Raw genomic sequence first — 27,042 nt, 5'->3', positions numbered from 1 at the left:
CGATAGATGACTCTTGTTAGCATATTTTAATACGAGAAGATTTGTTTTAAAAACTTTAAAACTTTACTAGAATCAATTATTGTGATGATCCATATAATTAAGTAGTTAATATTAAGCAAAATACTTTTTTTGAAACATTTTTAAATATAATTTGAGATTTCATGACTCTACAATCGTGTAATAAGACGTAATCCAAAATAAATTGTTTAATTAGTTCCGACTGATATATTATTCATTAAACAACACTTAATTAATGGAATTTATATTAGATTTATGATTTTTGGATACTTACAGATGAGTCATCACAAAATTATATCGTGGAAAAGCAAAAGGGATAAATAAAACTCACCCACTTCACATTTTTACCGAACAAATTTATTAAGAATAATAATATTATATAATAATATATTATACCGATCACTATTTTAAGCTTAATATTAAGTGAAATACATAAAATTATGATACTATAATCGAAATACTGTTTAGCACATTAATTTCGAAAATACAGAAAATTTAGCCCTGCCAAATTTAAATAAACGTCACATTCTAAAATTGTTGCCATATGTCAATTGTCAAATTGTAAATATTAGTTTCTTAGAAAAAAAAAAACTTGAAACAATCATGGGAATAATATTAATTTTAAATTATTATATCCTTATATGGACAAGACCAAATTAATGAAGGATCATATTTAGTAACTTTTAAGCGTTAACTGATACTTATAATAATTAATTAATCACGCTCGTTATAAAATTATTGAGCCAAGTCATAAATTACTAAGTACCAAATTTGTGCGAAATATATATAGCATATAATATAATTATAACAACTAGCGATTTATAATTTATATTACATAAACATAATATTATATATTTTTATTAAATAATAATTAATACTTTATAGTAAGTATTCAACAATGCAACAAGAATAGAATAATACATAGGTAGGTAGTTTGTACTGTATTCTTGTCATTTTTACTAGCAGCAGCTCTGAATACTGATATAAAAATGGAAGGCCTAATAAAATAATATAAATAATGAGAGTTTTAATTATATTATACTCGGTGACTTATCGATGAATAAAAATAAATACATATAATATACTATGTGTGATATTACTATCCCATTTTATGTAGTGTTCATTTTACGATTGTACGATTCTTTGATAATTTATAGCCTTATACGTTACAGTAAAGTACAATATATGTAGTTATAAATACTATTTCAGCAAACGAAATATTTATTTACATAATATTTTGTAATTAGTGAATACACATTTAGGCTATAAGTATTTAGTCCTGCAAATATTCAATAACTAATTCAAGTATAACATGGGCGAATTTATAACTTTCTTGTATGCTGTATTATAGAAATCAAGTGCAGCACTAAAAGGCAGTACAGTAACAACCAACACGTGCAATTTATATAAACAATAGCAATTTATATAAACAATAGTAACGCATAACAATAATTACAATTAGTATTTGGTACATATAAAATAACTTCGTTCTGGGAGAAATGTCTCTTGCCTATATCTTAACTTATCTTTTAATAAACATTTCATGAATATCGCACCAACAAAGTTATTTGACACGTCCGGTAAAGCAGTTATTATCTTATAGTTATAGGAAATTAATTTGTTTTGTGCCGATCAGGGCAGACGACTTTGACTTCATGTAGAGGCAGATCTCGCACGACGATAGCGTGGAAAGCCATGTTCGTTGTTGCCAATATGTATTCACAAACCGAGAACCACGTAAAAGCTGAAAATTAATATTATTATTGCATACACAAACTCTAAGAACAGTTTTTGAAGTGTTTGGAACAATGTTGAGCGAAATTTCCATCGTAATAAGCGATTGCAACACTTGTAAATACAGTTTACAGTTGCTCATTTGTTGCCATATAATTACGGGATATGGGAAAGCAAAGAGTTAGGAGTTCGAATCAGTATAGTTCTCCTTCGAAATGCGATAGAGATAAATGTTTCATAATTTAAAGTACCTAATTGTGTGACTCTAACAAAAAATTGAAACTTTTCTTTCGCAATGCACCCAAAAATCATAGAAATGTTATTGTTTCTAGATCTTATAAGTAGGTAATATATTATATAAACTACTTAACTGCTTAATACTTTATTAATATTGTTTTATGCATACGAAATTCATAAGACTTATAGCATTAATTATTCTAGAACACTCGGTTTCAATACTGCGAAGTTTCGAAATCCGTGCGGTAGTTTTCGCGTGATTGAGGAATAATCTTACCAATACCGTGCCAATACACTCAAAGCTTCGCATTTATAATACATAATATTATGTTTTATGTAGTATCGGATATAGAGAAACAAATATCTAAAAAAAAATCTGATCTGATTGTTATCTTGTTTTCGAGTAGTAAAATTCATACTTATTGTTCGGAAATACATAATCTGTTCTAATAATCTATCGTAAAACGATTATTTATCATTGAAATAGAGTGAAGTTTTCTCACCAAGGTCTCGGCAAAGCAGACGGTGTCTTAGGAAGAAAATAATGAGTCCAATAGTAGCAGCTATGGCTATGAAGAACAGATTCCAAACGAGTCGGTTCGTCCGCACCGGCTCAAGCACATCACTAGCGATGCATCCAACACGCGCTCTACATAACATGTGCAAGAGGGAAGCCACCATGAACACTATGAATATCTTCTCGTGGACAACTGGAAAATTAAGGGCAATATAAGTTTCATTGTAATTGATTAATCCGATGGAAATGCAATGCAGTAAATACGTAACTTAAAAACGAGAGATAAACTATTTATTTATGTTTAAATTATGTACTAATTACGGTACATATATTTATAATCGTTAAAACTATAATACCTACCGTACCTACTTAACAGAATATAAATCGTTAATTTAAGTTTGAAAATGGAATGCATTTCTTAAAAAGTAGGTCAACGTAAAAACTTTAGCTAGGTTTTGTAAAGCTTGTATTCAGGTGAAAGAATGAAAATGTTACTTTCATTATGGATAATGGACGGTCTAAAATCGATCTTGGCGCTGGTCCAATAACTTAGTTGCAAAAAAGAATGAGCGCCTATTTAATTTTTGAAGCGCTCACCATAGAAAATGTTTCAATTGTTTTTGTATAACAGTAAGTATTTAGGTACCTACTCATTTTTTTATACAAGATTTAAGTATTAACGGATTTATTTTTCGTATCTTACAAAATTAAAAAAGAGCGTGTGTGCCGAGCACACGCGTCAGAAGTGAAACTTCTTTGCCAAGATTCAATGATACCAAAATTGTCGACTTGCTCCATGGCGTGACGGTATTGCCATGATGAATATTAGAAAAAAAAACTTACAATAATTTTCTCGATTTGAAACATAGGTAACACCAGTGAGGGCGAACAGTTCAATTAAATTCAACCAATAGCATGCGTCCCCCAATTTCGAAGCCAAAGTCCGAGTCTGAAATTAAAAAAAAAAGTTAAATTTTTTTTTAAATAATGGTGGTTAGAAATTAAAATACACAGACATATTATGTGGCGTCTGAGTAATTTCAATCACATAACGATTTATTTAAAAATTCGATATCTAATCGATGTCATCATAGTATTACCACAAGTCCACTGTCCAGAGTTCGATCTCCGAGAGAAAAAGTTTATAATTGCGCCTCGGCTGTAAATATTTGTTAAATAATAATATAATATATTATATTACCTCTTCATCTCTTATAAACACAGTGCGCTCTTTATGATAGTTATAATATAGAGATCCTATCAATAGTCTTGGTCCTAAGTGGTAGGCAATACATATTCTCCAAATATACCTTTGTGGGCTGATCCCAGTAATTGCACTTATTGATGGCACTACATTATACACCTGAAAGAAAATACATAGATCATTATTTAATTTTCATATTATGGCAACACTTAGTCATAATTCGAATTTATTTTTTATTTCTGTATACGTGCAATAAACTTGTAAATATAAAGCTTACTGTTACATACCCTACAGTGTGTTTCATGTATGTCATCTGACTGGAATAAAGATGCTGTCACGTAACAAAATATTAAAGCGCCTAATGGAAGCCAAAGGGCAGTCAAACATATTTTCCTTAACGCACATGTCCACAAAACTCCCTAAAAAATAATAAAATTAAAAATACTAGGTACGATATTATTACAGCGCTAAATCTGCATTTATAAAATAAATAGTTATGACAAAATTGATCACCTTATGTTCTACAACGATTAATGCACTGTTCACATTTTCTGGGTTATTTAAGCGATAATTTTGCAACAATTGTGAATTTTGTGCCGACTCTTCCTGTGCGTCATTTAACATTTTCTCACTATCATTCAATATTTGTTTATTAAAATCATATTTAAAAAATTATATTCGATTCATTATTAGTTATTTGTATTGATCTGCTTCGAAACCATTTTAGTTTCACACGTTCAGATTATAATCATGAAAACTCTTTGTAAACATTTTTAACAAATTCATAACTATCGTTTTTTTATTGATCAACGATTGGTGTCCTAAATTGATCACGTTAGCTTAACAAAGTCACAATTTGTAAAATTGAAGAATATGAACTAAGGCGTGGAGTATAGATAGGTTGTTTGGACTTGCGCATTTCATGCCTCAAGGTGAATAATTACACCCTTTGTTTGGTATGAAATACTTAACGTTCCTACGTTAAGTATATTTTGTTACATATAGCTTTTCTATTCATGAAGTTATTATAATGTTTTTATGTTATATTTTTTTGTAATAAGTACTACAAATTAATTTTAAACGCCTAATGTTTAGATACTAGTTAAATAATTAACAATAAATCAACACGCAGTTTCTTATTTTAATACCTGTTCATAATTCAATTAATTATTAGTCAAAATATTTAAGAATAATGATATTGTGTACGTTAATAATATTTATTTGCTTAAAAAATCAATATGTGTTATTTTTAAACGAAAATTGACATGACAGTTACATTGATGCTGTCATTGTCAGATTTCCTTTGTTGAAAGCAGAAAGTGTCAAATAATTGTCAACAGTGGGCTTAGAACTTGCGATATGAATGTGTAAATTTTGGAAAACTGGGATTGTTACAATATATACTTGGAAATTGTGACTAAATATTATGTTGTTATAACTTTATTATTATTCTTAATAAAGAAAAAAATGCATTCGATGAAAAATGTATGGCATATTATGTTTGTTACGCTACTTTTTTGCTCAAAAAAATCGAACGCTTCGAGCCACTGGATGGTGACAGAAAGCGGCTTAATTCAACCAAGGGTAAAATATATTTACTGTTTTTAACATAGGTGAATATAGACATAAGTATTTAACATTTATTTTTCTCGATAAAACTTGCAGCTCGACTCTCCTTTTGAGATGGCCCGGTCTTACGATTTACTCTCGTTTTTGAAGCAAGAATCGCGATGGGATGAAATAATTAATTTATACCATGAACTGGCAAAAAAGCAGCAACTTCTAGATGATCTTTGGACAGATATTGAAAGAGATACAGATTTAGGTATTGATGTAGGAAAGGATGAAAATTGTATGAGAGCAGGACCTCTAAACATGATTGACTGGTCCCACGCTCCACTAGAAGACGGTACCATAAAGAACATCCCCGAAGAAGAGTTTCACCTGCCAAATCATTATGGGCCTGATATTGACATGCCAGATTGTAAAAAGATATCTTCTCTAACCTTTAGCATGTTTGCCTATGAACATTTAAATGTAAGTTTTGTTTTTGCATAGTATTTTTCATTATAATGATATAAAAAATGAAACACCTATTTAATTGTTTAATAATGTATTATTTCAGAGCATGATAAAAAGAAATAACATTTCAATAACTCCGGAATATCCGTCTTTGGATCTCATGTCTCCTGCGAGTACTGTCGATCAGTTTGGTCATTGGCTGGCCGGTGCCTTGCGCAGGAACAGTTCTTCATGGCTGCATTATAATTTAGCTGCATTGTTTTGGCGAATAAAAGGAAACGGACCTAAAGCATTAGAGTGTTGTCGCCGTGCAGTATTATATGCACCTAGGTAAGTAATTAATCAGCAAAAAAAAATGTGTGTCACTCAAGGACTGCCGCGGTAAAGCTATTGCATGCTATGCCTTCAAGCCACACCTCCATGCCCGTTGGAGTGGGGAGCGTGAGTTTTTTTTTTACGGAATTTCTGGATTCAATCCCCGCGCTCAAAGCCCGCGATAGAACCTATGCAATAGCTTAAAAATTAATTGCCTCAAACATTACTTTGTATTTTTGTTATGTCCTAGTTGTGTTATAGTTATAAATATAAATAATATAAAAGTATGGAATGTAATGAAATTCCATGTTCAGAATATTCAGATTACATATTTGTGTCATACCAGTGTATATGAATATATTTGTATTGTATATTTTTAACTGTTTCAGAGAGTACAAAGATATAGCCATGCTCAATTTAGGATCAATATTATACAGGGCTAAGAAGTATGAAGATGCTATAACAATACTAAATGGGGCTTTGGATCATGACTCTATTAACCCCATCGCACATTTTATACTTGGCAACATTTATACATATTTGGGAGAATTTAATATATCTCTAGCGCATTATAAGGTTGCGTTGAGTATAAATCCTAAAATGGATATAGCGAAGAAACATAAATATGCAGCATTGTGTCATGTGTATTTAGGGGGGAGGATAAAGAATCTCAAAGGGTAAGCTTTTTTAAATTTGTTCTTATTTTTTTATTTAAAAAAAATTGAAAAATAAATTCTTAAATTTTTAAACAGTTCAAATTAGTTTTTTACTGCTATATTAATGGATTACAACTGCTATAATGGTATGGTAAATCAAGTCACAACTTTTTAAGCATATTTAAATGATCTATTCATACTATTACATATATGTAGTAAATAGTAATTTTATATGCAATGCAAGTAATTTATAGCATCTTAAATTCATTTCAAGTTGTACTTAAATTTCTCTCCAAAATTAAGCATTGTTAATAATTATCTAATTAATTAAACATCATCTGTTATATATAACCATTTTGACATAACTTTATGGTTCTGCTTTCTTATGTTCTTTATGTTTATGTGTTTTCAGGAAAATAGACAAATTACGTGAGGAGTTGAACAATTATAGTTCTAAAGAATCTCAATGGATCAAAATTCAAAGTGAATTCTTGAAAACCATGAAACCTGTTGATGGATATGGTAAGACTTGTCTTTACTTATTCGTCTTTTCATTATTGTTTTAACTTTATATTAATACTTAAACTTCAATAATCTGAAGCTTTCCTGCTTTTTATAAGTACATATTATCATTAAGAAAATTTTATAATTTAATTTATGAATTGTTTTTCTTTAAACAGATTATAAAAACGTGGAAACAAATTGTGCCAAAATGACTGAATTAACGGGACTGAAAATAAGTCAATTAAAAGTGACAGGCGATAAATACTCATTGATAAAATACTTTTTCGACGGACCTATATACAATGATCGCTTGATGGAAGTTTCTGGAACAGCGAATTTGGACGCTATTTATACTTTACAGAGGATTGTAAGTCATATACAGAGGCACGCAAATATGGCGCCTGAAATATACGTGCACTTGAATAAAGTCACCATTAGCGATGGAAAGGTTGCTACCGAAGAGGTTTTAGTACCAGCACTTGCGGAAGAATCTAGTGGTAATATAAGTCCTACTAATATTATAAATGCGAAAGTTTGTGAGGATTGATGTGTATGTGTTTTTGTTACTCTTTCACACAAATACTACTGAACCGATTACAATGAAATAATGCACATATATAGAGGGTAACTTGGATTAACACATAGGATAGGTTTTATCCCGGAAATTCCGGGAACGGGAACTCTGCAGATTTTTCTTTTAAAACGTGGCCGAAGCCGCGGGCGGAAAGCTAGTTCTTTTATATATTTATTAGTTAATAATGCTTCACGTATTTTAATCTTACATAATGTTGATAAATAAATTACAAACTGGAAGAAATGCATATCAGCAAATTTAATAGAACAGTAGTTGATAAAAGTTCAAGGTCAAATAGTTATTTTCGATAAATGAGTTTGATGAAAACCATAACAATGAATAACACCTTATTACAATTTGCAATTTATTTTACATTTTTCTTCCAAAAAATATATCTCAAAATTGTATTAAAAATTATAGATAATGCACAAAAATCTGCTTCTTCGCCTGCGGAGGAAGTCAAGCCTGAAGTAAAACAACCCGAACCAGAGAAGAAAGGTTCTACAGATGATCCGCTTACTGAATATGAAAGTGGTATATTTTTGTAAGTAACTAGCTGTGCTCCACGGTTTCACCCGCATTCATCCGCTCCTATTGGTCTGAGCGTGATGATAATATATTATAGCCTATAAGCCTTCTACGATAAATGGGCTATCTTACACCGAAAGAAATTTATAATATTGAGTATAGATAACATATTTTTCATTTACTAGCATAACCTGGTGGCTGAAAATTTTCTGTCTCGTAATAACAAATCGTAATAACATGCGTATATTCTTCATGTATCTTTACACTATGTGCAAGTAACACCATTCATACTTATTTTTCAAGAGTAAGAAAGTTACTTTTAAAGACAACAAACTTTAATGTTTTCTTTTATAACATTTTTGCGTTACGCCGTACGCGTGACATTTTTGCGTTACGCCGTACGCGTGACATTTTTGCGTTACGCCATACTCGTGACATTTTTAAGGTCATAAAGAAGTTTCACTTCTTACGTGTGTACTCTAGTACACGCATACATTTTTTATTTAAATATTAACTATTTTGAAATACTAAATAATAAAATAATTTTGTCTATTTTTCCCGTATATTATAGGTATCCACCTACAATGCAGGTAAAAAGGAACGAAGAGGAATTCGACACGGAAGCAGACTGGCCGTCGGACGAAGTGTGTACAGTCACAGCACCTAATTTCCCGGATAAAGTTGAAGCCGTGTATCCCGTGTTCTTACCGTTGGAGAATAAAGGGATTAGGTAATGTTGGTGCATGATTTTTTTGGAATTGTTTTGTTTTAATTGTACCTTTTTTTATAGTGGGGAAATCTTCCAAAGATACCCACGGCCCCCGGGGAAGGAGCCGTGGGTTATGTCGGATTCTTACCGACTAAAACCCCACTGTGTTCCGTCGAGCCGCTTTAATGATGGGGCCACGGGTATTGGTTAGAATTCTTCCGCGACGTTTTAATTGTACCTGCAATTTTTTTGTTTTATTTTAACAGTATCCATTTTAATTATAGAATTTTAAAACCACTCCACAAAAATCTCTAGGGAATATACAGGGTGTCCCACTGTTGGTATACTAAGCTCAAAGGAGGTTATAGATTTGCATACGCTGAGTACGTAAAAAATACTTAAAAAATTCCAGACCCATTTTTTTTTCAAATAGATGAATTCTTAAAACTCTATGTGTACACCCCTAACAAGCAACCCGCCCATTTTTGTCACCAGCATGTGAGCTATCGTTTAAGATTATGTTTTCATAGACAAAATGCTCACATTAGAGAAGCGGTATATGACGGCTGCGCGAAGCTAGAGAAGAAAACATGGATTTTCAGGAAAAATTTAGCAAACAAATTTTGATGTAATTTTGTTGTTTAAGTATTTTTTACGTGATCAGTGTATGCAAAACTACTAGTTCCTTCGCGCTTAGTATACCAATAGTGGGACACCCTGTATAAACACATGTCGGACACTAAAAACTACAAGACGAAAAAACACGCTAGGGTTGTTTTGTTTTTTCGTATTTTTTTTAACTAACGTTAAAGTTGTCCGACATCTATACAGCATTTTGATTTCTTTTTTACATAATGAATTACTACATCACATTTTACTATGACTATACAATATTCATATTTATTATAATATGTATATAACATATATTTGAAAAATAGTTTCTTTTCACACTCCACATATTCTTTTTCGTTTTACACTGTTAAACTTTAGTTTACATTGATATAGGCGCCCCTTACAGAGTGAAGGAACTGCTCACAGATAAGATTGTAGTAGTATTTTTTAGTTTTACACTGTTAAACGATAGTTTACATTGATATAGGCGCCCCTTACAGAGTGAAGGAACTGCTCACAGATAAGATTGGAGTGCCCTTGAATGTGGAACACGAGCTACCGTGGCATCCGCCCACATGCCCACATGATAAGGAAAAGAAGAGTTATAAGTAAGTATCGGTACTTACTAATTTTTGAAGTGAAACTTCTTCATCGGGGTTGGACAAAAATTTAGTGTAACATTTTTGCGTTACGCCGTACGCGTGACATTTTTGCGTTACGCCGTACGCGTGACATTTTTGCGTTACGTCATACTCGTGACATTTTTAAGGTCATAAAGAAGTTTCACTTCTTACGTGTGTTCTTACTCTAGTACAGGCATACATTTTTTTTATATTGTTTTATTCAACTGTAATCTATATCACTACATAGTATAAAACAAAGTCGCTTTCGCTGTCCCTATGTCCCTTTGTATACTTAAATCTTTAAAACTACGCAACGAGTTTTGATGCGGTTTTTTTAATAGATAGAGTGATTCAAGAGGAAAGTTTTAGTATATAATTTATGAGGTTTTAGACAAAGCGAAGCCGCGGGCGGTAAGTATGTAATGAATAAATGACACTCGTATTCCTTGGTCACGGCATCACGCGTGCACGGGTGGACCGTGAAGTACTTCAAGGAATATAATAAAAAAAGAATTATCGAAATCATAATATTATAATATACTAGCGGTCCGCCCCGGCTTCGCCCGTGGTACATGTTTATGTTTTCTCTACATAAAAACCATCCTCGTACTTCAAGGAATATAATAAAAAAAGAATTATCGAAATCTGTTCAGCCGTTCTCGAGTTATGCGCTTACCAACACATTTTGCGATTCATTTTTATATATAAGAGAAGAAGAAGAAGAAGAAGAGAAAATTTTGAATTTCACAAACAACGAAACAAAAATTGTGGCTATATTTTTGTATGTTTTTTTTGTATATATTTTAAGGTAAAATTTACACTTCGTTATGCTTAAGGCTTCTAAATAACCTTCATATTGTCAAAGTTGTCTATATAAGCACATTATAAACTTACTTGAGAGCATTTATATTTAATGTTGTGCTCAGAAAATTAAATTAAGTATTTAGTTATTTTTGAATTATCTTATCATTTTTTTTATCTTTTTGATGCGCCCTCGCTTTTTAACAATGTCTTACATGTCCTTTATTTTTATGGATGCCTGAAGGAGATTGCTTTTAAGCAATAAGGTCGCCTATTGTACAATTTTCAATTTTATGTATTCATTTATTTTAAATTTCTCTTATATGTACAATGAAGTGTCATAAACAAATAAAAATTATTGCATGAAAATATATCTTCGTATTACAGACCTCAATTATTGATGACGGAGGTTGTTGATACAGACTATTTAAGGGAAAAATTGCTTGAATATGTTAGTGATGGAGACATAGAGAAGGCCAGTCATATGCAAGACGCGGAAATTGGACATCGAATTTATGTTGCCATGAGAAAGGTATTTATTTATTAAAAATTAATACAATTATGGGGTCTGCTTTTGCAATTTAGATCTTATATGTATAGAAAGAAGTTAAATTTTTACTTGACTGGTGTTGGGGGTGATATTTTGTATGGCTCTCTCTAGTGTTGGATTTAGCGATTAGATTTATATGAATGGAATTCTACATCCAGTTTTCTTTAAGATATTTCCAGATTACTTCATCTTACATTCAACATTTATCTGTCTCTTTGTGTATTGAAAATTGATTTAATAAATGGCTTTCACAGACCCACTTATTAAGTCTTTTGCCTATTTATTTGGCTTTCAATTTGCGAGTATATCTGTGTCCATGATTGCTCACCACATTATTTTATACATATAACTAGTGGTCCGCCCTGGCTTCGCCTAGGTACCTACATGTTTAAACTGTCCTATCTCTCAAGTTGGATCAAACTGCACATGGTGTGCGATTTTTATTATAATCGGTTAAGTGGTTTAGAAGTCCATTGAGGACAAACATTGTGACACGAGATTTATATATATTAAGACTATTTATTAAAATACTCATCTAATGTTTTTAATAATTATGTTTCAACAGAGATTAGCTCCCAAATGGATAGCTCAAGTATTAGCGTCACTCTACTGGCGAGTACGCGGTAACAGAGTGAACGCACTACATTGCCTACAATCTGCATTAAAATCAGTACATCCGAAATATAAAGATGTGGTATTAGTGTCTCTTGGATCGGTTTATATAGAAATGGGACACTTTGAAGAGTCTCTATTGGCCACGGAAGAAGCTTTCAAGACGAATTTGGGTGAGGTATGTAGTATCTATACTAATATTATAAAGCTGAAGAGTTTGTTTGTTTGTTTGAACGCGCTAATCTAAAGAACGAGGTCCGATTGAAATTGAAAAATTCTTTCGGTGTTAGATAGCCCATTTATCGAGGAAGGCTATAGGCTATAGATCATCACGCTAAGACCAACAGGAGCGGAGCAATGCGGGTGAAACCGCGGAGCACAGCTAGTTAAGGTCACATGTATGTAGTTTTAAGCTATTTAGATCCGATTTTTTGCTGTGGATATATTGCGACGTAATGTTTTTAATATTTATATACAACTAGCTTTCCGCTCGCGGCTTCACTCCCATTGTAATTGTCACACATGACGCATTTTTAATAAAGCGCCATCTATCGGAATTTATAAATTTCGGAGTTATATCTTCCCATGGAAATGAGATTTTTACTGTGGTTAAAGGTAACCTATGTCACTCTTGAGCCTCCTAGCTATCCCCAGACACAAAAATCATTTCAGAAAATCGCTGCGTTGCGACGTGAAAGAGAGACAAATACACCCACAAACACATTTTTGCATTTATAAAGTAGTAAGAATGTGTATGCAATACACAATATAATAATATGTATGTCTTTTTGTTTATGCTAAGCAACACCTACTTGAAATTGAATTTTTAAAATAATCATATTAAACTAAGATCAAATTTTGATTATTCTCACTTTTTTTATTGCAGCCCGCAACAAATTTCCTTCTAGCGGAATTGAATATGCTCAATAAACATAGGCTAACCCATATATATCATCTAAAGCACGTGGTTCGAGTGGAACCGGGTTTTATGAACGGTCTCGCGAGGAATCTACTCAATGCCTGGTCTTGTATACTCAAGCAGGTCAATAAAATACAGGAGATTGGTGAGTTATTTAGATTATATTTTTTAAGTAGCATGTTTTTGTAATTTCGCAATTGTAATTGTAACGTGACATTTGTATGGGAAGGATGCAATAATAAGTACTTTCTTATAGGTTTTTTAACACTCCAGTATTGCGAAACGAGAATGATAAAATTTTGACTCTGCGTTTAATGTTAATACTTTACACAATTAAGATATACAAAACGTATTTATATCTGTGTTTTCATAATATTTCATATATGTATAATTATTCTATTGCAATAATTTTTCTCTTCTATTGCTATAATCTTTTTAAAGCTCAATTCGTTATATGAATATTGAATGTAGATTTCAGCGAAGGAGATATTTGTACACAAGTGGAGCCAGGAATCAACATGGTGTGTGAAAAGGGCGGTGAAAACTGTCATATGACCAATATACAATGTTTTAGTAGTCACGATAGAAGTGAGTACAAAAAAAAAGTATATATATATATATATATATATATACTTTATTATTTAATTTATAACAAAATATCCTCAAAAGTTACCCCATTTTTGTATAATGACCCATATATATTATATATATATATATATATATATATATATATATATATATTATATATATATATAGACATTTATATATATATATATATATATATATATATATATAATATATATGGGTCATTATACAAAAATGGGGTAACTTTTGAGGATATTTTGTTTACTATATTTTTTATATCAGATTGTTACAAATTAGGGTGTATATGATAGCTAATCTAATGAATATATTGTTCCAAATCGGGCCAGCCACTTTTTTAAATAGATTGTGAGATATTTTAAATTTTCTGGATTTGGCCTCCAGGGGACTGACGAGGCTAACATGGTACTGATAAAAAACTATAACTTGTAATATTCTTAAAGAAATTCAATGAAAATTACTACAAATCTCTCAGTTTTAATAATGGCACATGTATTTTACGTACTTAACATGTTTAAAAATGATAATTTATAATATGTGATACTGGGAAAAACAATGTTTCAATTTTCAAAACAGCCTTCTGACATTTAACGCAACGTGAATATTCTTACTCTCTTAGGGCGTGTCCACATGTACACGGCACGGCGCCGTCAACGCGCAACGATGCGATGTCGCGGCGCAGTGTGTTGCCGCGTCGTAGAAATTAACGTTGCCGTATCGTAAAAATTCACGTCACTATGCCGCAACGTTACAGGGCACGGCAGCCTTGGCAGAGAAGTGGCAGTCTGTAGCACAGTGTGATCAGATTTAACAAAATTCTGCGATTTTAGCAGAATATGACCCCCGCAGAAATTCTGCTAGTTGCTTGGTTTATCTGCTAAAATATGCTAAACATTTAAAAAAATCCTGAATTTCTGCTCTGGTGAAGGGTTGCCAAGGCAAACACACCAACAAAAACGTTACACAAAATGTAAATGATAGATTTTTCTATGTTTCTAGCACAACTATTTCAATGAAACCTAGTTAACTTACAATAAATGTTGAATTATGTTAAGATTATTAAGATTCTGCTAAAAATTGTCAACTTTATCTATTGTGCGGCGTATTATGCTAAGCCCTAAATCAGGGTTCATATTCTGCTAAAATCGCAGAATTTTGTTAAATCTGATCACACTGTGCTACAGACTGCCACTTCTCTGCCAAGGCTGCCGTGCCCTGTAACGTTGCGGCATAGTGACGTGAATTTTTACGATACGGCAACGTTAATTTCTACGACGCGGCAACACACTGCGCCGCGACATCGCATCGTTGCGCGTTGACGGCGCCGTGCCGTGTACATGTGGACACGCCCTAACTTAACTTTTACTACTTTGAATTAGTTTTACTTGATATTTTAAGTAATTCACAAACAATAGAAACAAAAAAACGGCCAAGTGCGAGTTGGACTCCTAACAAACCTATTGTTTATTATGTTTGTAACTTATAATTTACACTTTTAGCAATTTTTCCTTTATCTGTGTTATAAGACGTTGCTATTTACCGAGTAGAAGTAAACTATAGTAGACTGTATACACGGCAAGCATCCTGTGTGTTTTTTTATTCCCTTGCGAATATTGAATTTTGTGGAAATTTGCAGTATTAACGGATGTAGGTATCTTTTGATTGCGTTGCGTTATAAGTTTGATTATTTTACATCCCCAAGGGTTCTTAATCTTGAGTATCCAATATAAATTTCAGATTGACACCTCCACGCGTTCCAAAAAAACGTCTTAACAGACAAACGGACAACAAAGTGATCCTATAAGGGTTCTGTTTTTTCCTTTTGAGGTTCGGAGCCCTAAAAATCTACCAATATTTATGTTAAAAGTACTAATTATTATAAAATAAAAAACCAAAGGCTCGAATGAAAGTCTCATCTGAGTTTTCATAAGAGCCCCTTGACATTTTTATAATGTTATTAAGTATATTAATTAACTTGTATGTTATTTTGAGGTAATTTTACTTCACAGTATTATACGTATACGTATTTATCTGATAAATATAAAAAGCTATGCCCTGAAAGCATCAAAATCAATAATTAAAAGAAAATAAGATCTTTTTAATAAAATTATTAGAAGTTTGTTTCAATAGCTCTTTTCTTTGCTACTCTTTTTTAAATGTTTCTTCCCTAGTCAAATTCAGTTTCTTTTAGCGTGGCGCATGATGTTTTTAACTGAAATATAATATAGAAATGCTTATACCAATAGCAATCAAGATAAAAGTTCTCAAAAATGATAGAGTCATCAGTACTATGGGGCCCCGTCAGTCCTCTGGCGCGATATCTGACAAAGGACTGATGCCAGCGGATTGATGAAAAGGGACTTAATATGAGGTTATAATCACAAATTAGGTTTTTTTGCCTAATTTCTAATATCAACAAACTATATTTTTACAAATCATAGTTAACCATTTATAAATGAAAATAAAAATCGGATTAACAATTAAATAACGACTCACCATAGGACTGAAATGTTGACTGGCGCAGCAAGATTTTAGAGGACAAACACAACCCTAGCGCTGGTACAGTTATGACGGCCGTCAAAATATGCGGTGCACAAGTAACTTCATTACCAACATTAATACTTAGACAGGGATTTGACCTCGACTTGGTGATATTTAGCGAGAATTTCGAATTTAAAAAACACACAACGGACTGACTAGTGAAAACGATGACAAAGTTTAATTTTATTTTTTAAATAAAATGGAAAACATTGCGTTATGAAAGTTGTAGTATATAATACTATGTACATCAAAGATTGTAGTGAATTAGTAAGTTTTCTTAAATCGATGATAATGTTTAAACGATAGTCACTTGATTGTTGGATTTCGGAGTTGTGACATGCCAAAGTACTGACGTTTGAGGTATTAATTTATTATTTTTATTCATTTGTATTTTAAATAAAGAAGTGAAATTGAGTGACCAAATAAAGGACGCTTCATTGTTTTAAAATAGATTGTTATTTGAATAAAATATAATAAGACTTTGTTTAAATTGGCTGATGACATCGAGTTACCCCATTTTTGTATAATCACCCATATATATATATATATATATATATATATATATATATATATATATATATATATATATATATATATATATATATATATAAATGTCTTAAATTAAAATGCTAAGTTACGTTTCCCATATTTCTATCATTTATCCATACAGCAATTCTTTACTTCAATTTTCTTATTCATTCCAAATAAATTTTGGTAGTATAAGGGCCGATTTTTCAATGCTTGGATAAAACTTATTCGTCGAATAATGTATATAAAACTACCATTTTAAAAACGTATTCTAATTTAATATTATCATGTAATACTTTATTGGTTTTATCCAAGCATTGAAAAATCGACCCTAAGTTATGTATGTATTGTTTCGTTACAATAATCGTGTTTTCTTTAATTCTAAAAATACAGTCTCGAAGGTGAGATTACTATATTAAAATTCTCCAAATTTATTAATTTTATTGGACATAGTGTACATACTCCTAGAACAAAGTGATTAGGCTTTTGTACCAAATCTTTTGTCATTAAAGTTCGGAATCTAATTTTATAGTTCTACCTTTTTTTTTCAGCGGAATCAAGCGTAATAATGAAACTTCTAGAACAAGGTGACAAAGCCAATCTGCCAAAGGATCTGATGAACGAGAAATTCTTTGAGTATGTCATTCAAAACACGCCTTCCGATAGAAATGACAGGCTCTCGCATCAAGCGAATTACGACCATATGATGAAGGCCGTAGAGACCGTTTTGATGGGATGCGGGCCTTTGGGGTGTAATAGTGAGTAGGAATGAATAAAACTCCAAAATTGTTGTAGTGTTTTATTATAATCATAATATTTTGTGTACGCATAACAAATCTGCAAAAGTTTTTCTCAACGCAGTAAATAGAGGATAGGATTTAAATACACAATAATAACTATAAAATATGTACAAATATGTTTTGGTTTTGATACCATTTAGAAAACAAGCAAACTCATTTCATTTCAAATTATAACATAAGGCTACAAACAAAACCTTCCAAAGGAGATAAATAGCGTCTTTATCTTGCATTTAATTTTACCACTTTGTTGAACACAAATCTGATAATGTATTTTACATTTATATGAATACTTTCATAAATGTTGTCTATAATAATTACATATTTTCTACGTTTTCTGCTTAGGTTTACAGCCAACAGATTTATCGCTGACTGAAGAGGAATGTTCCCACCATTACATACAACTAGGATATTGGTTACATATTGTCAGCTTTAAACAACTACTAACTGATACGAATTTAAGGTAAGTTCATGTGATATGAGGTAATAATTAAAGGAAATAAAACCACTATTATTTTTGCAATTAAATTTATTGAAAATGTTAAACAAAAAACAGTATTTTTAGTAACTAACCTTAAATTTTTACATTAACCCAATCATAATAATACGACAACATTGCTATAATCAATATTGATATGGTACATGTCTTATCTACACCTAATAGATTAAATAGTATAGTTTTAACTTTTAATGTCTCCAACAACACTGCTCCAAGGAATGTTTTGATAATTTCCAATTATAAAAGTGCTTATGTTTAGAAAGAAAGAAAGAAAGAAAAAACATTTATTTCAAGGACATTAAAAATAAAAACATTCACATAAAAAAACAACAACAAAAAACTTAAAACATAAAAAGTAATCATACATTACAGTTTACAATTTTATATTACGATTATAAACCTTAACACATTGCAATAAGGTCCATTTCACGTTGTGACTACAATATTCTACGATTTCAAATCTTATTACATTACAATAAGATCTGTTTTTCCATTTCACTTCCAAGACTACCATCAGACATAGTCGCAATAACGCCGTCCAACAAGAAAATCCCCGATTGCAAACTAATCACGGATCCAATAGATGACTTCTACTTGGAAAGGCTGAGTAGAATCGATACAGATGGCTGGGAACCAATAATGACATTAACACACCAATTTGCTGAACTGTTTAATTATTTCGACTATGTCACCCTTGGAGCTAAGATCGCGAAGTACGTGGAAACTGTAAGTAACCATTTAGTCCCTTAAATAAAGAGTTATAACGCTGTCATTACCATTCAAATATCGCAATTAATTGTACCTACGTTTTATTTTTTAGTTATATGTAAGTTATCCCCGGATTTCATGATATTTGTTGCCTAATAATAATAAAAAAAAATTATTACCCATATCATTAACCGGGTTAGAACATAAGATTTTGTTTAGTGATAATAATTTAAAAGCGAGTCCGACTCGTACCTAACCTATTTTTAAATTACGTTTTTGAAACGACTAAGTAGAACTTGTATCGACCAATGTTGCGAGATATTGATTAAATACTTATTAAGTAGTAGCGTAGCGTGCGAGACTGGACATTTGGACTAAAGCTTTGGTCTGGTGATCATGACGCACAACGCTGCGGTATGCGGTATGTGATGCTGGACACTCAATCATATGAAAAACGTCGAGAATGTTCTCTTGTTCCGTCGAACTTGATCACCTCTCAGCAGGGACGGTAAATGCTGCGTCGTGACGCTGCGATGGGGCGCATACCACAGCGTTGTGCGTCATGATCACCATACCAAAGCTTTAGCATTCATTCTGTGTTATTTGTTTACGATTCCTGACATAAAAATACTTCCTATCACTTGACTGTATTATCTTAATTAAATCAATCCACAGTTATATCACAGTTCTACGTCGTGTGTTTTTTTTGTTACTTGCCTTGCTTTATATCTTTGTGTCAAAATTTTTTTATGTACCTCTATATAGTATTGCTAGTCACAACTAAACTTATTTTATTTTTTATTTTATTTTACACTTGTGTTAATAACCGGCGGTTGTCGTTAGCGGCCAACATCGTGGGTGGGCGCGCTGACAGCGAGCTGGTGGTGCGGCGCGGGCGGGCACGGCGCGTGCGCGGTGCGCTGCGCGGCGCTGGCGCACGCGCTCGCGCCGCACCACCTCGCGCCGCACCCGCTGCGCGCGCTCATCGCGCTGCTGCACATGTGAGTACATACACAGTATTATTATAATAAAATCTTTAATTGACATGATAACGTTTTTAAAATCGTTTTAGTCGAGTGACATGTTCTGAAACTTGTGTCACACCAAAACCTCACGAGCGCGATCGCAGGTATAACGAGAGAGAGACGGACCGATCTCCCGTCTCATCTCGAGCGCTGCCACCAATAAGACGTTATCACGTAAACATCTCGATCGTAAACTTACTTTACAAACAACCAATTTTTTAATTTATTATGCACCACTGTCCACCATACTCAGAATTTGTCCTAGTCGATTGGGTTGCCTGGCAGAGATCGCTGTCAACGATAAGGCCGCCCTCTGTACATTGATATAAGTTTTATGTGTTTTAAATTGTCCTATATGGTGTACAATAAAGAATTTTTCATTCATTCATTCATTCATACACGTCCTGAGACATTTGCTAATATTTGATGTTCCTAGCGCCACAACGTGTGTAAGGTTTCTCATCGCGCTGACGCACATGTGAGAAGTATATTTGATAATAGGTTTCCGCCCAGGGTTCCCCGATACAGGCAAAGGAAAAGATGAAAAAGTCCTGGGATTTGAGATTTCCGACATCAAATCCTCAAACTATTTGTACCACATTTCACCCAAATCGGTTCAGTGGTTTGTGAGTGAAGAAGTAAATATAATAAAAAAAAACATACGAATTTTCAATATTTTGCATTTTAATACAGAAATTATTGTAAAAGATGATGAAAAAATTAAGTGCGGATCCCCTCTGAAACTGATCAAGTTGATTCGAACACGGGCGAACGCACGTATACATGCAGCGCGCGCATACGTGCGTCGAACGCACAGCGTCATGCATGCGTTGCAAAATAAAATGACTTAAGCTATTTAGAAATATGTGTTTTCTTTGTTGTTTATAAATTATAATTTCCCCGAACCAAGTATGTTTCAGTACCTGAAAAATAAATACTTATTAGTACATATTATGTATATCGCATATGTAAACAAATTAAAGGGCAGAATTTAACCACTAACATGGTATGAAACTCCAAATTTTTCAAAACTAATCACGTCTATGAGCAAATTAACTAAAATTGTACTAATTAAAATTATTATAATTTCAACAGGCATTCCAAACAACGAGACGCAAAGGAAGTTGCGTATCTCTCGTTCTACACGTCGCCAAAGAGTAAAATAGAATCGTTCCTTGTTGCTGTCTCCCATACGTATCTTGTAAGTAATATTAATCTGAGAATGTTGAAAATAATGGCATTTCGTAGATGTAACAAATTAAGGATATGTTTTGAATATTTTCATGAATATTGTCTTAAGTTATTTGTTTTCAAAAGGTTGTAAAACAAAATTTGTAATAATATTTTCTAGTTCTCACTTTTATACATATAGCAATTACGTGTCAAAGTAAATAAAATTCCTTCAAAAAATTACAAATAAATGAGTTGGTTTATAATTAAATATCACATACTTTAAATTAAAAATAATACAACTTCTAATTTTTTTATGCAGTAAACAACGGTACTTTTGAGTCAATAAAAATATTTTTCCCTTCCGTAACGATAGATAGAGATTCTTCCCATTTGCTCCTTACCGAAAAATTTACTATAAGGCGAAAAACATCAAACAATTTTTAAGTGACCATATTCGAAACAACGGTAACATAAAAAACATTTTTAAAAATATGTATAAAAAAAAAACATTTTTATGTTACATGAACATGATTATTTCTTTTACAGGAGGAATTCGATCAAGCCGTCTGGATGTACAGATATTCTCTAGCGTTCGATGAACAATTTAAACCTGCCAAAGCTTGCCTGCACGCTACCATGTGTCTTATGTTCTATGGCGAAGGTAGCAAAGGGAAAACTAAGAAATAATACTTGTTTATAAGAAAAAATATATGTATCCTACCGCAGAATGAGGCTTCCCGTATACTTCCATTAATACTCATTCTATATTATATTTCATTGGATTAGGATTAGGATATTTGCGTAATCGAAAACTGAAGTAGTATAAGAAAAGGTTTTTATTACCTTGAAGTCAAGGTCTAAAATCCTATGGACGGTATTGTCTCCGCTTTTCATACATTTTTTAATTAACACTAGCTAGGGCCCCTAAATAAAGGACTTGATAAGATTTTGTTGTTATTTTTAGCAACGTTTTATTCGATATTTTGAATATCGGTTACCATTTTTAATGTTGAAGCATTTTTATTGTTGTTGTTGAAATATTTTTTTACCGTTATTCCATTTTTTTGCGTGTGTGAATGAAAGTTTGGTACATGTATGTTGAATTTATTGGAACGAACCGACTTTGAAATTGAACATTGAATGTTCTTCGTTTGTAATTTTTTTTACATTTTTATTATTATTACAAGGTGAAAATATACATCACATGGGTTTTTAGCAGTTTACAAAAAGCAATTTCAGACAAGTTTGTAGGTTAAGTACATTTTTTTAGAATATACAATAGATATTCGATAATTCGGACAAAAAATAATCAATTTTGTTATTCATGAAATTAATTAAACAAACAATCACACGGAAAAGTACTTCATATGTTCAAAATTTTCATACATGAGGTCATGCACGATTAATCGTCGTTTAGCACTTATTTTCAAAGATTGATTGAATTTGGACCTTATAAATAAGGTATAAAAGTCGAAATTCAATCATCGTATACAACTTGTAGTGTATAAAGCTTCTGGTCTTTGTCCGAATCATCGAAATATCTTTAATTTTACCGCCTAGTAGATATGAACAAGGACTATCATTCCATTTGTAATTTTAAGGAAATGGGAATGTTTATAATGATTAATGACATAATATATTGATGTCTATGGAATATGGAAATGAAATTAAATTTGGCATTTTGAATAATTTGTTTTATTTTTATCATCGATCTTGATATATCTTTAACTTCATTGCACGTTGTAAATTTTTCATTAACTCCCACGCAACACATACTACAAATGCATATTATTCATTAATTAATGTATTTATTGTTTTTTCTATATGTTGTCCCCTTGTAATAGTGACTAAAATTTCAGTTAAGAACGTGAAAAGTTCATGCTTTGATGATGAGCAACGCATTGTAAGGGTTAATGAAAATAATAATAATTATCGCGGTAAAGGGCTACTGAAATCTTTTTTATGTGTAAAACTAATTTCCCGGCAATTGATGTTGTTCTCCAAAGACACCCTTATTACTTGACATTTGATAATGAAAAATACATCACGACCGTTTCTCAGACCTACCGAATATAACTACACAATATATAAATATGTACATAAAAATCAGTCGATATTTTTATGCTGCTTTGCTTGCGGTTTCGTATAAGAACAACACTCACCTAGCCAGACAATATTATTTCTTAATTTATTCAAATTCAAATAGGTATGATATAATATGGTACATAGGACACGTATATGACAGTTAGATGGCGCTATAATGTATATAAAAAAGTAGCATACGAAATACCAACAACATAGAAAAAAATATATTAAAGTCCTTTTCAAGAAAGAAGTCCCGCGGACAATTATGGAACTAATTTAACAGATGGGGAGATTGTGGGGAGATCGGCCAATACATTGCATATATCAATTATTTTATCTAAATATTCGAGTCGTAGTAGTTTATAAAATGAAATTAAATGAACGATACATGATTTCCCCCACAGATTTCCCCACATTTAACCCTGCCAACATTATTACGCGCGCATACAGCGCTGCGTCTGCGGGACTTCTTTCTTGAAATGGACTCTATGAATGTTATTCTAAAGAGGTAATAGTTTCTAATATGAATGCTAGATGGCGTTGTTATTAACATCAAAGCTAAGTCCTGCAGACGCAGCGCTGTATGCGCGCGTAATAATGTTGGCAGGGTTAAATGTGGGGAAATCTATGGGGGAAATCATGTATCGTTCATTTAATTTCATTTTATAAACTACTACGACTCGAAAATTAAGATAAAATAATTGATATATGCAATGTATCGGCTGATCTCCCCATCTGTTAAATTAGTTCCATAATTGTCCGCGGGACTTCTTTCTTGAAATGGACTTTACTCTGCTGCAGACACAGCTGCAGCCCTAGCTGCTACTGGCTACAGGCACTTTTTTCGTGATTCGAGGTGGTTTCAATTTTATTTCAAGAATGAAATGTAAAGGATAGGATGCATAATTTTTTAACACTTATTTACGGATTAAGTATTTTTGGTTAAGTATTTTTCTTAGTGTCAATCAAATAAAAAAATAATAATATTTGGAAATATCACATTTTATACAGAAACAATTATTATAACTAGGTACTGTAAATTATTATCATTACAAATATGGCACTACTTAAATGTTATAAATCCCTAAATTAAAAAGGTTCTTATACAAAACAAGTAAAAAACTTACAATAATAGTTACCCGTCTATATCAAGCAATCGTTGAACTTAAAACAGACATCCCATTGCAAGATGATAATAAAAATTCCTAGCATATTAGGTATGTACAATAATACAAAATGGTAAAAGAATTCATTTATAATTTAGGTACTGTTTCATTAGCGATAATGCTTATGAGTAAACCTACATACAGTATAGTACTTACGACCAGGTAAATCTAAAAACATTATATATAATTCCGATTAGAGCCAGGGTGTTCGCAGTCTTGCAGTGTAGATTATGAAGCACCCACAATAACTATTGGAACACGCACAAGAGTATAATTGGATTACTAGTCCTGTGCAGCGACCAATAGTTGTTTTGGGCTTCATGTCTTCGGCGACCGTCGCAATCAGTCCGGCTGAAATAACACATCGTATTAGTTAAACAAAACGAAAAAATAAATAAAATAAAACAAACATTTGAAAGATAAATAAATAAAACAAAAGGTAAGTCGTAGAATTCGTAGAGTTAGTTGAATAACTCATAAAATGAACAAAAGAAGAAATAAGATGAAAAATAAAATGTGGAAAAGCAAGGAATATACCTGTACACAGTTTATTTACAAAATTATTAAATAGGTAGAGACGGCACATTTTACATTCAGCCTGTAGGTAGGTATCATTAAATAAAATAATCATGTATCGTCCACTATGGAATGGTAAACTATTATATTATTATGATGCAATTATTAAATAATCACTTTAAATTTACACATTGCATCAATCAATCAAGTCGTGATTGTAAAATCGATATTGCAGATTATATTCTGTTAAATTCTCATTTATAAAGATATTCTGTTAATGAAGTGACATGTATTAAGTTATTATGGATTCTCTTATTTAATGATTTACAATGATAATTTGGTTGTAACAGTATAAAATTAGTAGTGACTTAGAGGCAACTGAAGGCATCAACTACATTTTAAAATTACCAATAATATATAAACTTAGGTAACAAAAAATAAATATATATTATAAATCTATAAATATAAATGTATAAAGAATAGAAAAAAGACGATCACGAGGCGGGACTCGAATCCGGGGCGGACGCTTGACCAATTCAGCCACTATTGATAATAACAAATTATTACAATATTTTTTTCTTAATGCTTAATGATGAAATTAGAAACACAATGTGAAATAAAATTATTAGAGTAACAATTTTGTCTAAATATTCTTAAAATAGTCGTAGCAATATTTGCGTAGTTAGTGCCTTCTTGTCACCTTATTGAACAAGCTTCTATCTTTGTCAACTTTTTCAAAAAGTATTATTTACTAATACAATTCCATCATTCGTAAAAAATTTAACTACTTTTGTTACATAATAAGCATTTTTTTCCAAACGTATATAGTTGAATACGTTGCTTAAGCTTCGATTGAGCAGTTATTAATTCATAATTTAAAACACCCAGTACTTTTATCTTAAATATATTATATACAATTATAGATATTTCATCTATACAATAAGCACATTTTACAAAACACATATTTCTACGAGTTTCGAATAACAACAAATAATGCTCTATTAAAATAAAACGTATTCAGTTAGGAATAATAAAAGAACTGTGGTTTATTTCACTGACCAATCAAACCATTCAAACCCTCCTAAAAAAATGGCACGATCGACGGAACGAACTCATGTTTTTCCCCAACTATGCAAAATAACAAAGAAGCATACGTTTACACATTGACACAAGTACACTATTAACAAAACATCAAAAGCTAAAATACATTATAACAACGCTGTAATATCTTCTACGTCTTCATATGAAATCCTCTGATATTCGAGGGTTTGTTTGCAGTTTTTGAAAGGCCCGCAATAGCCGCTGTCACACGCACAAGAGTATAAATAACTAATCTTGTGCCGTGGCCAGCAGCTGCTTTGGGCTTCATTGGAACCTTCTGGTCTTCTGCTTGGAAACTATCGTGATAGCGTTGGCAACAAAAAGCTAAAAAGTAATGTTAACATAAACTTTAGAGGCGTATGTTTAAGGGACAGGAAATATGAAGGAGAGTTAACCAAGTTAAGTCTTAAATACATTGTAGTTTTTAATATAGAAGATTGAATTTGATTTAGACTATTATCATTATATGTTTGGTTTCTTTATTATGTAGTTGCTTGCTCTCTGATTTAAAAACCTTAGACATTAGAGGCTAGAGTAAACGAAGCGGATTTTAATAAATAGCTACAAATATATTTTAAACCGACTCGAACCACTGAATTGCACAAATTTCTTTTAAAAACGACAGGTTGGTGTATTTATTACTTTTTCTAGTCATCCAATACGTTGGAAGGATTGTAATTCGATCGCAATTTAATATTATTTACGCGCGGAACGGATGGGGTAAAAACGCACGGTGTCGGGTGACGGTGGAAGCCCTTCGGTTCGGAAACCATACAACCGGCGTAAGCTCCTTAATACTTTGTGACATTATAATTAGCGAACTATGCCTTTTTAAACAATGGATTTGGATGTATTTAATAGCAGTTAACAAATATTTATGATCTTGCTATGTATTTCTTGTACTACGAGTTATTAGATATTAGTCCCAGAGAGTGAAAATTATTTTTATTTGATAATTTTTATTGTTATTTGAGAAAAAATTATTTTCCCCTATTTAGTTTATTTTTATCTTTTGCAATAGTTGCTTTATTCCATCGTTAAAACAACATTTAAAAATTACAACCTGTAATCGTGGCTGATTTTATTAACTTTACATTTCTTATTAATTTATTCGAAATATAAATCCGTTATTCTATAAAAAAATACGAAAAAGAATCCTTTCTTA

General features: G+C 31.8%; 2 protein-coding genes across 2 annotated transcripts; one reads left to right on the top strand and one right to left on the bottom strand.

Annotated features, from left to right (window-relative positions):
• Nucleotides 1-371: 371 nt before the first annotated feature.
• LOC149482093 (post-GPI attachment to proteins factor 2-like) lies at nucleotides 372-4,602 on the bottom strand. The gene is made up of 6 exons (XM_089703974.1): nucleotides 4,224-4,602; nucleotides 3,998-4,129; nucleotides 3,708-3,869; nucleotides 3,350-3,455; nucleotides 2,493-2,699; nucleotides 372-1,762 (listed from the first exon to the last, which is right to left on the bottom strand). Exons 1-6 carry the CDS (start codon nucleotides 4,332-4,334, stop codon nucleotides 1,632-1,634), a joined length of 849 nt encoding a protein of 282 aa, XP_089560100.1. The 5' UTR covers nucleotides 4,335-4,602; the 3' UTR covers nucleotides 372-1,631.
• A 442-nt stretch (nucleotides 4,603-5,044) lies between these two features.
• Nucleotides 5,045-22,692, top strand: LOC149482092 (tetratricopeptide repeat protein 17-like). Its single transcript, XM_089704124.1, has 19 exons — nucleotides 5,045-5,294; nucleotides 5,376-5,747; nucleotides 5,836-6,062; nucleotides 6,437-6,724; nucleotides 7,116-7,225; nucleotides 7,384-7,704; nucleotides 8,202-8,325; nucleotides 8,881-9,039; nucleotides 10,131-10,238; nucleotides 11,442-11,586; nucleotides 12,170-12,394; nucleotides 13,103-13,280; nucleotides 13,607-13,723; nucleotides 17,359-17,565; nucleotides 17,950-18,067; nucleotides 18,610-18,829; nucleotides 19,655-19,812; nucleotides 20,932-21,037; nucleotides 21,556-22,692. The coding sequence occupies exons 1-19, from the start codon at nucleotides 5,178-5,180 to the stop codon at nucleotides 21,694-21,696; spliced, it is 3,441 nt and encodes a 1,146-aa protein (XP_089560250.1). The 5' UTR covers nucleotides 5,045-5,177; the 3' UTR covers nucleotides 21,697-22,692.
• Nucleotides 22,693-27,042: the final 4,350 nt, after the last annotated feature.

This window comes from Colias philodice, chromosome 15 (assembly GCF_061535455.1).
Source record: "Colias philodice isolate Cphi_HAF_F1 chromosome 15, ilColPhil1 Martin Lab GWU primary, whole genome shotgun sequence".
NCBI lineage: Eukaryota > Metazoa > Arthropoda > Insecta > Lepidoptera > Pieridae > Colias > Colias philodice.
The sequence above is the reverse complement of the archived record's forward strand: the minus strand, read 5'-3'. Positions and strand labels throughout refer to the sequence as shown.

Excerpts from the sequence above, each read along its gene's own strand:
- LOC149482093 (XM_089703974.1), bottom strand. The coding sequence starts at position 4,334 with ATGTTAAATGACGCACAGGAAGAGTCGGCACAAAATTCACAATTGTTG. Across the intron at positions 4,130-4,223 it reads TAATCGTTGTAGAACATAAG|GGAGTTTTGTGGACATGTGC; the intron begins GTGATCAATTTT and ends ATTATTTTTTAG. Across the intron at positions 3,456-3,707 it reads TGTTTATAAGAGATGAAGAG|ACTCGGACTTTGGCTTCGAA; the intron begins GTAATATAATAT and ends TTTTAATTTCAG.
- LOC149482092 (XM_089704124.1), top strand. The coding sequence starts at position 5,178 with ATGCATTCGATGAAAAATGTATGGCATATTATGTTTGTTACGCTACTT. Across the intron at positions 5,748-5,835 it reads TTGCCTATGAACATTTAAAT|AGCATGATAAAAAGAAATAA; the intron begins GTAAGTTTTGTT and ends GTATTATTTCAG. Across the intron at positions 17,566-17,949 it reads CGGGCCTTTGGGGTGTAATA|GTTTACAGCCAACAGATTTA; the intron begins GTGAGTAGGAAT and ends TTTTCTGCTTAG.